General features: G+C 34.3%; 1 protein-coding gene across 1 annotated transcript; it reads right to left on the reverse strand.

Moving 5' to 3' along the window:
* Window positions 1-5,869: 5,869 nt before the first annotated feature.
* Window positions 5,870-16,251, reverse strand: LOC125854963 (kinesin-like protein KIN-14L). Its single transcript, XM_049534574.1, has 20 exons — window positions 16,167-16,251; window positions 15,620-15,707; window positions 15,048-15,205; window positions 14,819-14,965; window positions 14,218-14,473; window positions 13,822-13,913; window positions 13,666-13,737; window positions 12,762-12,854; window positions 12,230-12,304; window positions 10,504-10,585; window positions 10,309-10,404; window positions 9,813-9,986; window positions 9,608-9,714; window positions 9,351-9,529; window positions 9,081-9,245; window positions 8,721-8,971; window positions 8,374-8,537; window positions 6,766-8,033; window positions 6,467-6,639; window positions 5,870-6,162 (listed from the first exon to the last, which is right to left on the reverse strand). Exons 2-20 carry the CDS (start codon window positions 15,684-15,686, stop codon window positions 6,095-6,097), a joined length of 3,687 nt encoding a protein of 1,228 aa, XP_049390531.1. The 5' UTR covers window positions 15,687-15,707; window positions 16,167-16,251; the 3' UTR covers window positions 5,870-6,094.
* Window positions 16,252-16,432: the final 181 nt, after the last annotated feature.

Here is a 16,432-nt window from a genome sequence, read left to right on the forward strand (position 1 = left end):
TTTACCAATAATAAATTATGTGTTAAATTTTTATAGAAAAGACTGATTATTTATGATAATATATATATTTTATTCTTTTTTTTTTTTTTTATGACAAGGGAAACCCGCACCCGCTACCCTTTGGGTGCGCACAGGGTAAAACCCCTGCTCCTATGCAATAGCTCGCAAACCACATAGGAGAGGTAACCCGCACTAGGCAAGCCCATTTAAATAGAAGAAATCAAGAAAAAATGTTTTATTTTCTTACACTCACTACACTAATATTCACATTATTTTATTCTTTTAACTCCTTTTACACTCTCTTCTTTAAACTTTTGATAAGTTAGAGTAATATTCTATCAAAAATATGAATCAATAGTCGAAAAGTGTTGAGTGAATTGTAAATTCTTTTTCTATTTCTTCTTAGATTTTCAAGCATTACAACAAGCATGGTAAAATGTGGGGTATACAAAATTATCAACTTGTTGAATCAAATTCTATGTTAACAATTCATATAATAATTGCCCGAGTACGAAATGTTTTTCAACGTTGAATTGATAAAATCTTATCTAAAGCTAATAATTGTAAAAGAAATCGAATAAATCATTTATAAAAAAAAATATTAAGTATACTTTGCATTTAAAAATGTAAGTTTTTTTTTTTTAAAAAAATTGATGCATATGAAGTTTATTTAGATTTTAGGCCTCTAGTTGAAATTTTGCTTTAGGCCTCCGATTGCGTTGAGCCGCCCCTGAATCCTATAGAAGCTATGAATATCATTCACTAGGTAATTACGGACGGTCCTTCAAAATATGGGGTCAAAAAGTTTTGGACGGTCATATGTACAAAATAGTTATAAGTTAGTACACATAAAAAACTAAGTAAAATTCTGAATTCTTGTTTCGAGACTCCTAAACGCTAAAAAAGTGGCATGAATCCCAATAGAAGCTATGAATATCATTACGGATGGTCCTTTAAAACATGAGGTCAAAAAGTTTTGAACGGTCATATTTACAAAATATTCATAGGTTAATGCACACGAAAAACTAAGTAAAATCACTAAGTAAAATCTCAATTTCTTATTTCGAGACCCCTAAATGCTAAAAAAAGTGATGTGGATCCTATAGAAGCTATGAATATCATTCACTGGGTAATTATGGATGGTCTACAAAATATGGGGTCAAAAAGTTTCGGACAGTTATATTTACAATATATTCATATGCTAATACACAAAAAAAATTGAGAAAAATCTTGTTCGTGATCCCTAAACATTAAAATATGTGACATGGATTCTATAGAAGCTATGATATTATTTACTAGGTAATTACGGATGATCTTACAAATTTGGAGACACAAAGTTTCGGACAGTCAAACTTACAAAACATCAGTCTTATACACACGAAAAAATGAGAAAAATTTAGAATTCCTATTTTGTGATGCTCTAAATGCTAAAAATGGCATAAATACTATAGAACTGATGAATATCATTTACTAGGTAATTGCAAATAGCCTTACAAAATATGGGATCAAAATGTTTTGAACGTTCCTATTTACAAAATATTCATAGACTAATACATATGAAATAATTGAAAAAAGTACTGATATTTTATTTCGTGGCCCCTAAATGGTAAAAAGAAAAGTGATTAGATCCTATAGAAGCTATGAATACAGATGATCCTACAAATATGGGTCAAGAAGTTTCGTACGACCATATTTACAAATCTGCATATGCTAATACTCACATTGAGAAAATTCGGAATCCTATTTCGTGAGCCCTAAATGCTAAAAAAAGTTGCATAAATCCTATAGAAACTATGAAAATATTAGGGATAAGGCACAAGTATCCCTAGAGTATGACCGAAATTGCAGAGACACTTCTTAACTAAACTAAGGTCCTATTGCCCCCACCCCCCTCCCTCGAACTCATTTTTTTTTAATAATTTTGTACACCTTTTGGCTGATGTGGCACACTCCGTGACTCCAGACAGTTGAGGCGCGTCAGCGTGGGAGATATTTGGATTCCACGTAAACCAAGGTGTACAAAGTAGGGGTGTACATGACCGGGTTGGTTTGGGTTTTTCAAATATCAAACCAAACCATTTGTGTCGGATTTTTAAATCTATAAACCAAACCAAACCAATAAAACTCGGGTTTTTCAACCTCGGGTTTTATCGGATTTTTTTGGATTTTTCGGACTTTTGGGTTTTTTCAGGTTTTTTCGGTAAAATATTCATACAAACATATAATTTACTTGTACTTCAAATATTTCTTTAGTCCTATCAAAATACAACTATCTAAGGTGTTTCTTAAGAAAATAACACAAAATATGATATTAGTAATGACACTAAAATATCCAACAAAAAATAATAATAATGAAATCGCGTAAAATAAATATTGCAAATTATTAACAAGTCATAATAAAAATGATCATAATTGAAAAGTACTAAATCATGCTAAAATAAATTTAATAAGTATTAGTTACATGACTAAATATTAAAGGAAATTAAAATTAGATTATATATTTGAATTGTCTAAACCAATGTAAAACCAAAGAACAAATATTCAATATTATTTTTATTCTTAGTGTTGAATTGATTTTCTTTTTGCATTAGTATTTATTTGATTTTGATTTAATCTTTATTATAATTACCAACATTTGTGGACCATTCTTTATTGAATCATTCCGAATTCCAAGTTTCAAACTTGAAATAATATATTAAAAGATAAAAACTATGAAAAAGTATAAGAAATATTTAAAAATATATCAAAGTAAATATTTTTATGTATAAAATAAAATTTTAAAATTATATATACAATGTCGGGTTGGTTTTTTTTAGTTAAAATCAAACCAACCCAAATATAGTTGGGTTTTTTTTTTTTCAATACCAAACCAACCACTAGTCGGGTTTTTTTCTTGGTTTGACTTGATTTGTGGTTTGGTTCGGTTTTCAGTTCGTTTTTGTACACCTTTAGTACAAAGTTACAAAAGAAATGAGTTCAAGGGGTAATAGGACCTTAGTTTAGTTAAAGTGTGTCTCTGAGGTTTCGGTCATAGTCTAGAGGTACTTGTACCTTATCTCAAAATATTATTCACCAAGCAATCACGGATGGTCCACAAAATTTAGAGTTAAAAAGATCCATACATGCATATTTACATTATATTCATAGACTAATACACATGAAAAATTGACATAAAAAACTTTGAATTTCTATTTTATGTTCCCTAATAGCTAAAAAAATGTGGTGTGTATCCGATAGAAGCTATGCATATCATTCACTAGGTAATAATGGATGACCTTACAAGATTTGGAATAAAAAAGTTTCAGATGAGCATATTTACAAAATATTCATAGATTACACACGAAAATCTAAGAAGAACCTTAAATTCTTGTTTTGTGACCCCTAAATACTAATAAAAAAATGTTGTGTATAGAAACTATGAGCATCATTCACTAGTAATTACAGATGATCCTACAAAATATGAGGTAAAAAAGTTTTGAACGATCATATTTACAAAATATCTATAGGTAATGCACACGAATAATTGAAAAAAATTCTGAAGTCCAATTTTGTGACACCTAAATACTATATAAAAATGGCGTCCATCCTATAATAGAAGTTATGGATATAATTCACTAGGTAATTACTGTTGGTCCTACAAAATTTGAAGTCAAAAAATTTCAAATGGTCATATTACAAATAATTCACAGTACACAAAAAATTGGGGAAAAAAAATCTGAATTCCTATTTTGTGACCTGTTAACGCTAAAAAAATAGTGGGAATTCTATAGAAGTCATGAATATTATTCACTAGGTAATTATGGATGGTCCTTTTAAATTTGTAGACAAAAAGTTCCGGACAATTATATTTATGAAATATTCATAGATTAATACACACAAAAAATTGAAAAAAGTTATGAATTTTTATTTCGTTACCTCTAAATGCCAAAAAAAATGGTGTTGATCCTTTAGAAACTATGAATATCATTTACTAGGTAATTACAGATAGTCCTACAAAACTTGGTGTCAAACAGTTCCGGACAATCATATTTACAAAATATTCATAGGCTAATATATACATACAAAAAATAAAGAAAAATCATGAATACATGTTTTGTGACTCCTAAATGCTAAAAATAAAAGTGGTGTGAATCTTTTAGAAGTTATGAATATTATTAACTATGTTATTACAGATAGTCCTACAAAATTTAAAAGTTTTGAAATATTCATATGTTAATACACACAAAATATTGGAAAAAATAATCTTAAATTCTTATTTCGTGACTTTGATAGATAAAAAAAATAGTGTGGATCCTATATAAGCTGTGAATATCCTTCACATTTCACTAGGTAATTACAGAAATATAGAGTGACTAAGTTTTAGACTGACATATTTACAAAATATTCATAGGCTAATACACACAAAAAATTGAGAAAAAAATTTGCAATCCTGTTTCCTGATCCCTAAACGCTAAGAAAAGTAGTGCGGATCCTATAGACACTATGAATATCATTCAACTATTTAAATTCCTTTGCTAAAGTTTTCACTCTATAATCTGATGAGTCACCACAGAAATCGAATTGAGAAAGGTAAAAATAGGACTTCTATTTCGATTGTTTAGCTATTCCGCGTTTAAAGAGGCGGTACTATAGAAGGGCTAATTGGTTTAGGTAATTACAGATGGTTCAACAAAATTTAGAGTAAAAATGTTTAGACATGCATATTTACAAAATATTCATACGCTAATACACACGAAAAATTGAGAAAAATCATGAATTACTGTTTCGTGACCCCAAACGCTAAAGGAAATTGTGTAGGTTGTATAGAAGCTATGAATATCATTCACTAGGTAATTATAGACGGTCATAAAAATTTGGTAATCAAAAAGTTTCGGACAATCATATTTACAAAATATTCACAAGGCAATAATGCACACTAAAACACTGAGAAAAAAATCAGAATTCTTATTTCTCGACCCCTAAGCGCTAAAAAAAGTTGCATGGATCGTATAGAAGTTATGAATAATATTCACTAGGTAAATACGGATGTCCTACAAAATATGGAGTCAAAATGTTTCGAACGGTCATAATTACAAAATATTCATAGGCTGTACACACAAAACACAAATAAAAAAATTATACTTTGGATTCGGGTCGAACAAAGAAAAATAATTGTAACAAATGTTTTACGTTTTTTCAATCTTTAAAACCTGAATGCTAAAGAAATAAGATAACTGGAAAAGAAAATTAAGTAATTACTAAGGTTATCCTGATCCTAAAGGAAAAAAAGAAAAGAAAAAGTTATCCTCCCTCTGTCACATATTAGTAGAGGCGGATCCACATGGGGATGCACGTAAATCCATCAACTTTGAAAAAAAATCATGTGTATATATATATCTATCTATCTTGGGAGCGGACATAAATTAGGATATAATTAGCAACACCTATAGAGGACATAGAAGTGCATTTGAGCTGCTAGTACAAGCCAAAGCACCCACTTGCGTGACCAAGGTTTGAGCCCGACTAGAACCCTATTTTATTGAGCTATCAAAGTAAAGTTCAAGTATTATAGATCTATATATTTTACCAATCCAACATTACATTATTCGTTAATATATAGCCATCGAAATTTTTGCTATGGCCTAAATTAAGATGATATTGGTGCACTCTGAGTCTTCAAATCTTGGGTTTGAATCTGCGTATTAGTTGTCCCTTTTACACGCTTTTCAAAATAAGAAATGTTTTAAACTAATTAATTTTACCTACACCTCATAGAGATAGAAAAGTTGTTTCTGATAGACCCTCAATTTGAATAAAGCATGCCAAACAGTTTGAAAATGAACTTTCATTCAAATGTATTTGGTTGGTATACAACAATGTTAACTAACATCTATCAGGTTTCTTTCTAGCCTCAGAGATTTTATTTCCTTCTAGTCCCTCAGTTCCTATTTTCTGCCTCAGTAATCTGTACAGAAATGTTGATGTTAACAGCATTGCAACGTCTAAAATTGCAGTGAGTATCTGCAGCATAAACGTGTCTAACTCGATGTCAAGTAGTCAGTATTTGTTGATGCCTACTGTCAGCTCCCTGATGTTAACTACTTAGTATTGTTCCTCATAGCCACCTCTTTGTTAACTTAGCTGAAGCTCCAGGAGTTTTGCAATTTCTACTTTCATTTGCACCTGTAAAATGAACGACGATTCTGTAAATGCTACATTTGATCAGTATTGGTTTTTAACTGAAATTTAACATTCATTTTACTTGAAGTTAATGATGAAAAACACACTATCATGTGTTCATTTTATTCTACTTGAACTATCACCAACTATTTACAGAAACACACCATCGTTCAAGTATGAAAAGGGAACAACTAATAGTTGAGGTATGGTTTTTTGATAAATAGTTAGTGATAGTTCATGGCAGGAAACATGCAAAAAACGTGATACTTCTTCAGGTGTATTTTTGACCATTATCTCTTTTACTTACAAGAATCAGGCAAGCTCCCTCCTCCAAGTGAAGATCTCCTCGACATGATTGGTGGTGGAATGCCAGTTAGGGATTGTCTTCGCAGTGTCCTTGCATTAGATGTCATTGATGACGTCTCCTCATTTCGGCAATTCAAAGGTAGTGGGGCTGCTTCACTCTTTTTCTGTTGGTTCCTGTAAGTTTTCACAAGTAAATAAAACACAATTCTGCATTAGATTAATTGAGTTCATCTATATATATGGATTAATTGAATACACAAGAAAACCAACTGAAATGTCATCAGACAATGAATCACTTACTTTCTTTCAGATCCATTAATCAGCTTCCCAATAGTCCGAAGTGATCTTCGTATTTGAGATCCTTTTCCATGAGTACGGCTAATCAAAGTAGGCGTCTGGACTTCAGATGAAATTGTACGCTCACTTTGCATTCCTTCCTTGTTCTCATTTATAGAAGTTATCAGTGGCTCAGGTGTTTTGGGTAGTTGAAGAGAAGGAATCCTTGTTCTGTTATCTGTTAATTTCACACCCTGGCTTTTAATGGCAGCACTTGTCGGACTCCTAGGTGCATTGCAGCTCTTAAAAGCAGAAGTTGGACTTAGAGGTGCCTGCTGGCTTTTGAAACCAGAAGTTGGACTCCGAGGAGGCTGCTGACTTTTATAAGTAGGAGTTGGACTCCGAGGAGCCTGCTGGCTTTTGAAACCAGAAGTTGGACTCAGAGGTGCCTGCTGGCTTTTGAAACCAGAAGTTGGACTCCGAGGAGGCTGTTGACTTTTATAGGTAGGAGTTGGACTCCGAGGAGCCTGCTGGCTTTTGAAACCAGGAGTTGGACTCGGAGGTGCCTGTTGGCTTTTGAATCCAGAAGTTGGACTCCGAGGCGGCTGCTGACTTTTATAGGTAGGAGTTGGACTCCGAGGAGCCTGCAGGCTTTTGAAACCAGAAGTTGGACTCCGAGGAGCCTGCTGACTTTTATAGGAAGAAGCTGGACTTCGAGGTGGCTGCTGGCTTTTGAAACCAGAAGTTGGACCCTGGGGAGCTTGCTGGATTTTAAAACCAAAAATTGGACTCCGAGGAGCCTGCTGGTATTTGAGACCAGTAGCTGGACTTTGAAGAGCATCCTGACTTCTAAAAGCAAAAGGTGGACTGAGAGGAGCTTTCAGGCAACTATCATTACCGGCTTGATCATACAATTTTGTGACATCATCTCCCTCCTGAAGCTCAGTAGATTGCTGTAAGCACACAACTTCTTGCTGGTCGCGCTTGCTAGTGAGTTCTAATAATTTAATATGTTCGAGATTCTTGCTGGCTAATCTTGGCCCTTCTAAACTTAATCTTCTCGAACGAGTTTTCACAGCTGGAGTTTTGGATCCCTTTTCATCATCAAGGTTTGCCTTTTCTGTCCTCACGGTGGTGGTGCAATTCTCGATGCTTAATCTTCGAGCTCGTGGAGTGGATCTCTCACCTATTGGTTTTGGCTTCTGGAAAGGTGTCCTCGCTGCTTCCTTTGTTTTGTTAATTTGAGGAGTTAGTGCTTCCTTGTTAGCCAATGCCCTTTTTAGGGTCTCAATCTACAATCATTATCCAACATTATAAGCCCAAGAAAGTTTTCTTTGTCCTGTCTTGTAACCAACTACAAAAATGAATGCAGTAACAACAACGAAATAAAGCAAAATGGAGAGAAGTACACAACATACAGAAGAAAGAACAGTATTGACAACGCAATAATGCGACAACCGAAGCACAAAAATACAGCCTTCTCTATCTTGTAACCAACATTTAAGCCACTCTACCCTCCCCAAATCCCACCTGTGGGATTACACTGGGTATGGTGTTGTCTTGTAACCAACATTTAAGCCACACTGTTATACTTATATAACCATATAGTATCATAAAATGATTGTATTTTACCTCTGCCTTGAGCTCTAAAACTTCGATGCTCTCTTTATTTAAACGAGCTGCACCAAGTTCCACACTCGAAACCCTCTGTGCAAACTTCAGAGTACTAATTGTTTCTCCAAATGAATCCCCTTCAGGACTGACATGAGCAAACATTAAAGTTTTCGCATGTCCACCTGAAATACACCAAAAAAAGCATTAGCAAACTATAAATACTTGTAACTGCAGAAGTCACTTGAGTTAAAAAAGAAACTCCTCCAAAATATTTCAAAGCCTAAGTTTCTATTTAGCTCAATAATCGTCTAGATCTGTCAAATAAGTTGCTATGAGGAGCGAAATCTCGAGCTAATTGCACAAACCTAAAGAGTTCTGCAAGAGTAATGTGAGTTTGCTGTTTCTATAAGGGATGTGGGAATTCTTCTGCGCTAATGCTGTGATCACATCGCCCAAGCAAGAGAGAGATTTATTAATATGTTGTGCCTCTTTGAGGCTGTCTCCAGTAACTTCTGACTTGTCAACTCGTTCACTACCAGCAAGATCCACCAAATGGAGGCAACTGTGGATTATGTTTCCAGATGTATCTTCACCATGCACGTGTACAGTCAGCACACTGCATGTATTTTAAGTGAACATAAGTACACTTGACAATTTTAATAACTCTGTTAAGTTGGTCTGAATGGAAATTGAGTAGAGATAACTTAAATACTGTTCAGTCTCACCTGTGTGAACGGCTACTACGGTTGTTCATGGCAGTACAGCCAACAGCGCGGTTCAAGTCACCAAGTTTCATCAGTTCTATAACATCTGTAGCACAATTCACAGGATGCATGCTAGCATCAGGCAGAGGTAGACCATTGCCACTCATGCAGCTTCTAATCTCTAATGTATGAACAGTTAAGGGTGCAATTATATCACTTTCTGCCTTGAAGTATCTCAAATGAATTCATGAAATCTGGTGTAAACTAAGGAATAATTCAGTGAAAGGATATTTAGTAAGCAACGAATCGTCTGCCAGAAGATCATGAATTTGTTCATTGTATATCTCGACCATTTGAACATGGATCTTATAGCTCATGATGTCCTTGCTTTCATCAGATAGTATGAATAGATCATTCAGAGCCAATTGATTAATTCCGAACTCTTTTATTGATCCACCTCCAGGGCGAGACTGCCAAGAGAGAAATATTAGATATGAAGCTTCTGCATGCAAGTAAGGAATTATTTTTCGCGTATGCAAAGCTCTTACCATGGTATATGTTTTCCCAGATCCAGTTTGACCATAAGCAAAAATGCATACATTGTAACCATCCATCACTGATCTTACAAGTGGTTTAGTGTCTCGAAATACATCTTCTGCAAAATTAAGCAATGTTACACGATAAAACAACAACCTTTATAAAAATATGGAAGTTGTATCTTCAGCTGTACAATGTAACACACGGTATCCTTACCCTGAGTGGCACTTGGACCAAAAACACGGTTGAACTGGAAAATTTTCCTCCCTTCTTTCCAGGATTTTAGTGGGTCAATCACAACCAAAGAACCATCTTCTCCAATGAAATCTATGGCAGTTTTCGCTTCTGCATTGAAGGCAGGCCTTATTCTGCAGTAAACTCTAATATTCCCTGAAGAATAAATTAACACAACAGGATTAGAGAGCTTTTGTGGAACAAAACTTTATTCCAATAGGTTCTTCAATGGGGGTAGAGTAACTCAGCATTTTACTTTTAGTTGATGTTCTTTTATATACATCCTTTTTCCGTCATTTTCGACTCTGTGATTTATCATTTTCTGTTTCCTCCAATCATAAAACAATGGAAAGGGAGAGATAAGAAGAGATTAAGCCATTTATCTAGATTTTCTGTTATTTTGGAACTGATTTTCTATTGCCTCCGATCCCAAAGCCTTTCACATTGTTATGTTTGTCGATGTAATCCTTGTTGATACCTTTTAGATCTTGAACCATGTTATGCAAGGATCTGTTTTCTTTCATAACCTTATGATATCCAAGAGCAGCATTAGACATATCCAGTACTTGGTCTCCTGAAATCAGGATAATTCAAATTTCAACTTAGCTTTCAAATTATAGAAATGATAGTCGATATAGGTATATAGAAAGGTTTGTTTACAGAAAAAGCCTACCAAGTTGCTTCAGATCACTTTGTAGCTGAGACTGCAGATTTTCGAACTCTTTCTTTGTACTTGATAACAGCACCTTAAGATTCTGTGAGCTTAAAGTATTAGTCATCCAAGACAGTGATCTATATCAAATGAAGAAAATATTTAGCCCAAAAAAACATATATTGAACTGGAAAGGATGTTCTGCAAATCAAAGCATTACAACTAATGCACTTGCAGACCACTCATGATTAACAGTCACTAAAAGTCTAAAAGTCAAAAACAGGAATAGAAATGAAATATCTTAACATGTAATTCACATACTTAGAGGGATGATTTTGACAGCGGAAAATCTTAGAAAATGGAGGTTGTAAGCGTCAGCTGGTGTTACATGGGAAAGAAGGTGGGCAAAGGACGTGGATCATCTTCTACTTCATTTCGTGGGACAACCATGAGGTTATGGTGGGATTTGCTTAGGTGGTTCATCAGCACTTGATGGGTAATACCAAAAACTGTAAAAGATTTGATGTTCAGGTGGAAGACGAAGGACTTGGAATGTGGTCCCACTTGCTTTAATGTGGCTAGTTTGGAGAGAGAGAAATAGGAGAGCTTTTGAAGGTGTAGAGTCGAGTTTCTCTCAGTTGAGGAGTAGTCTCTGCTCCCTTATTTTCTTTTGACGTAAACAGAAATTTCCTTGTTGTATAGATGATTGGGCAGAGTTTGAACAGAATCATATTTTGTAGATTCCTTTCTTGTTGGTTTACCCTTGTATATTGTCAATTTGGCCATGTTTATGAATGAAATACATATTCTTGATTTTTAAAAATAAATACTTAGACAACCAAGCTACAACTTAATATTCTTACACTTTTCAATAGATTCAACAACGTTATGGTTCACCGTCATCAGCAACGTATTCATCTCTACTGCAGTAGACCATACTGTTCTATTTAGATCATCTAGCTACCTATGGTAGCGCAAAAAGTGCATGCGGCGCGGCATTTTTTACCAACTGAAGTTAGATTTTGGGGACCATGAAGCACATAAGGCCTTCTATTGATGACGAGGTTTTCTTCATCTCTTATACCATCCAGAACCTTTTTACTTGTCAAGAGATCATTACAACAGCAACAACATACCCAATATAATCCTACAAGTGGGGTCTGGGGAAAGTAGGATGTACACAGACCTTACCCTACCTTCGTGGGTAGAGAGGTTATTTCTGATAGACCCCAGCTCAAAATATGTTAATGAAGCAAGATTGCAAGAATAAAATGACAGCAACATAGAAAGAGATAAAGCAAATGAGGCAAAAGGAAATCAGGTTATTTGTCAAGAAATCAGTAGTTCTTAAGGACTAGGATCAGTGTTATCAAAAGAAATAAGCGCAAAAGTGTGGGTTTTAATGAAAAAAAGGTGCAAATTGAGAAAAAAAAATACAAATATGTATGTGATATATCAATTGTTTAGTCTCGCCTCTTCAGGAGACTTTCATTAGCAAGGAAAAGTATTACTTAGAGCCTTGATAAAGACAAGTACAACTAAGTGCACATTAAGCAACGTGAAATGCTCAACATGTTTTGTGCTCAGTTAACAGATCAACTCTTTTCTGTGGATCAGCAAGAAACATGTATGGCTGTTGATACTCGAGGACAAAATTCACCCAAATGACATACAAGGACAAATTTCAAATAGAAAGCCCTGAAGGTAAGTAAATAGTAAATTATAATCTAGTTCAAGAAAGACTTACCGAAAGTTCCTTTTCTTGAATTGTAACTACAGTCCAGTGGTTGCATTTGCCCTTCTTTATGCAAGCTCTGCAACACTGCAAACCAGAACTTACCGGTCACCATGATGCTGAAGCACGACGCTATGATGGACATTATATTTGATATACACACTTAAGTTCTGTGTGCAATGTCCTATTCATTTGGCCTTTGCACTAATGTAGATTGAGGATTCTAATTAGACTCAAGCAGTATATATAACACTACACTCAGATTGACTTTTGATCTTTCCAAATAGTCTCCAGCTACTACAATACTGAAATCTTTTTAAAAAATTCTTGTATCAAGAAAAGTAAAACATGTAGATAGTTTGATAATAGACAAATAGACAAAATCCTTTCCATATAGTTCCCATGACTTTATAGATATTTCTCATCAACTCAAAAGTAAAAGACTCAGATTCTTAACAACTACTTTCATAATGGCAAGATGGACAAATTGAATGCTTCAAGGTTCACAAATGGGGAAAAATGCTTAACAGGTGACCAAGCTTACCTTTCGGTTTCTAAGATTAGATAAATCTTGGAGGGGTATGCATGTGGAGTTGTCTTCTGGGCAACTTATCTCTTTTAAAGGATCTGAGTTCAACTGCATGAGGAGGATTACAAGCTATATGAATCATATTTAAAGGGCAGTCGGGAAATAATATCCAGATTTGACATTAGTTTACTGATCAATTTAGCAACAACAACAACAAACCTGGTGTAATCCTGCGAGTGAGGTCTGGTGAGTGTAGGATGTACGTAGACCTTACACTACCTTTTTAGGGTATAGAGGCTTTCCAATAGACCTCACCACTACCTTAGCAGAGTAACAATAACTTACAATTATTCCAAGTAATATTTCACCTAGGTTGCATGCATCTTTTGTAGCTAAGCTTCACTATAATGTAGCCCTTCTCTTAAAGGTTTACTTTCAAAATATGAAGTTATAGATGCTGCTGAGCCAATATGTAGGAGGGATTCTCATGGAAAACAGGAGGCTACTGTTTCAAGTTCATACATGAGTTACTAGCATATGTTTGAACGCAATAATCAAATGAACAACCTCGTTAAGAAATGGAACTAATAAATCATCAATATCTCTTTTTGAGAAAGAAATAGATCATCAAGCTCATGAGGTCCTTTTTTTTTTCTTCCTCATCATCTCTAAAGACCAAAAAACTGAAAGAGATGGCATATTAAGAGATGTTATGCAAATATGCATTCTAACTAAAAATATAGTTCAAGAAGAATGAGTCTATCAACGGAAATTCATCATTTTTTATCTTACTTGTCCAACAGGTACATATTCTCTTTAGCTGCATGTGGAGGATGGAGATGACATAGATTGAAAATTTCTTTTTGAAGATATGAAATGGAAACAAGGCAAATTCTCATGTCAAGAGTAATCCAATTACCTTAGGGGACTTGTTTTGAAGTTGTTCCTTGAAGCAGCTAGAGAAGATCCTACTGAACATTTCAACTTGGTTCTGTTTTGGAGAAAAAAAAATCTTGAATTGAACCAGCAATCATTGACTCTAAGAAAAGCCACAAACAGTCAGAAGCATACATACCGTATTCCCATTCCGAAAAGAAGCAAAAAAGTTATTGCCAATGTTTTCCTTCATGTCGACCATTCTTTCAGCTAGAGCCTTGACAATTATGCCTAAAAATCCAGTTTAAGAAACCAGAACAAACATGAATTAGTCAACGGAAAGTAGAAACTGACTCTGAAATAAGAATAGAATACAAGTTTGTTCATCATTATAAATCATGTCAAGATCAATAACTCACCTAAAACATTACTAGTTTTTCAAAACTAAATCTTATGATATTGAGTATGTTCTCAACAGAAGTTGCGACTTTGTTTCAACTTTTAAATATGCAGTACTTTCTTTAGCATGAGAACATTCTTTTAATTGCATGCAAACGCAAAAGAATGCAAAGAAGCTAAAGAACTTCAACTTTACCTTCAAGTTTCTGAATTTCATCCGCTGATGGTGATTGTTTTGGAAAGCTAGCAGACATTTCCAATCGCCTGCGACTATCAGAATTGATTGTCACATGAGTTTGTGCTTGAATCCTTCCCCTTGAAGGAGTCAAGAGAGGAGACCTTAGAGGCTTATAACATCCAACACCTCCAGTCATTTGCTTCCACTCATGGTATGCTTTAAGTTCCAAAATGCAATCCACAACCTTAGTTGATGAACCTGCCTCTATGTTATCCTAAGAATGCACAGAATGAATTGAGAGGTTAGTATCTCTTTCCAGCCTTCATAGATCATAAAACTTAAAACAAGTCAAAATTAGCTACTCCCTCTGGTTCAATTTGTTTGTGTACTTTCCTTTTTAGTCCATTTAAAAAAGAGTGCTTTTTTCCTTTTTTGGCAATTCTTTAGTTATAACTTTCCCCGCAGCATGTTTAAGACGGCTAGGTTGCTGGACATTTTGGTTCATTCTACATATCTTTAGTTTAAGACGACAAGATTCAAAAGTCTTCTTTAATTTCTTAAACTCCTTGCTAAGTCAAAAGCAGAAAAAAAAATTGAAATAGAGGGAGTATAATTTTACCCTTTCAAAAACAGACGCCTCAAATGCTGGTAGCTTTAAATCTTCCACAGCTACCAAAAAGTTCCGAATGTTCTCAAAATATTGATATGCTGGCAATGGCTGAGAATCCCACATGATTGACTGTGAAGGTGTGTGGTCTTCTACAACCTAATAACATAAAAACAACAACAAATGAAAAATGAATGTTGTATATAAAGAGCGGCTTTCGGCATACTAGAGAGTGTCGTACCTTTGGAACTGATCCTGTTTGAACTTTGTTAATTAAATTGCAAAGTACCAAGCCACTTCTCAAGCAAGAAACAAACTCTCTCTCGGAAGGCTGGCTTGATATACCTAATGGTCCGACGAAACATTGCAACCAGTGGGTTGCTTGATATCGCCTCAAAGCTACAAATACAATAAAAATCCAACATGAATCACATTCATTCCAAAAGGGAAAAATAATACTACAACATACCCAGTATAATCCCACAAAGTGAGGTTTTGGGAGGGTAGAGTGTAACAGACCTTACCCCTACCTCAGAGGTAGAGAGGAAAAGGGGAAAATAATGCACAAAACAAAAAACTAACACCTCCTGATTGGCCACCCTATCAGTGGAGGAGCTAGAGCTTTTCGCCCCCTTTAGCTTTGGCTCAAACTTTGTATTTGTGTTTAAATATCCACTTAATATGTATAAATAAGCTGCACTTTCTAAAATCCAGACCACATAAACTTAAATTTCTATCCCCACATCAATACTACTTCAATCAAACAATTAACAAATACTTATACTGAAAATAATAAAATGAAGAATGCTAAACCTGCTTCTTCAGCTTTCCTCCAAGCCAAATTGTATTCATGTCCCCTTCCTCTTGTTTGAGTCTCCATTAAAAATCTAATCTTTTAACTCTGTCATCCAAAGAAAAAGATACAAAATGTTAAAATAGAACATATCATTCAAACCCCTTAAATGTAAAACACTTCAATTGATAGTAAATCGAACACATTTCAAGAAAGCATTTATACTCATAAAAATGTAATCAATCCTAAAACCCTTTGATCCCAAATGAACATAAACCCTAAGAATCTCTTAAAAATCATCAAAATAATGAAACAGTTCAAAAAACTTGAACTTTACAAACCCCTTATGAAATTGTAAGAGAACTCTACATTTTTACATAAAGACATGTATCCTAAAACCCTTCAAATCACAAATTAACCTTCTCTTCATATACAATCAAACAGTAATATTCATTTGCAACAGAGAAATGTATCAATCCTAACACAAATCCCCATAGTTCAAAAAAAGATTACACCTTTAACATTATTCAAGAATCTTTTTTTATGTCAAATCAAGAAAATTTTTACCCCAAATGAATAATATGATTTCTAAAAATCTTTAAACCCCAAATGCACATAACATTCCATGAATCATTCCCAAATAATAATTTTTCAAAGCAAATCCATAGTATACAGTATCTTCATCAACATTTTATATAGCTGAAACAATTATACATACTTTCAAGAATCTCACTTTCTCTCTACTAATGGTTAAAAGAAAATGTACCCCACAATTTTTTTTCACAATTTATGGAGATACAATTTGGAATCTTTGTTTTGGAGCTGAGGGAAAT

This window comes from Solanum stenotomum, chromosome 2 (genome assembly GCF_019186545.1).
Source record: "Solanum stenotomum isolate F172 chromosome 2, ASM1918654v1, whole genome shotgun sequence".
Lineage (NCBI taxonomy): Eukaryota > Viridiplantae > Streptophyta > Magnoliopsida > Solanales > Solanaceae > Solanum > Solanum stenotomum.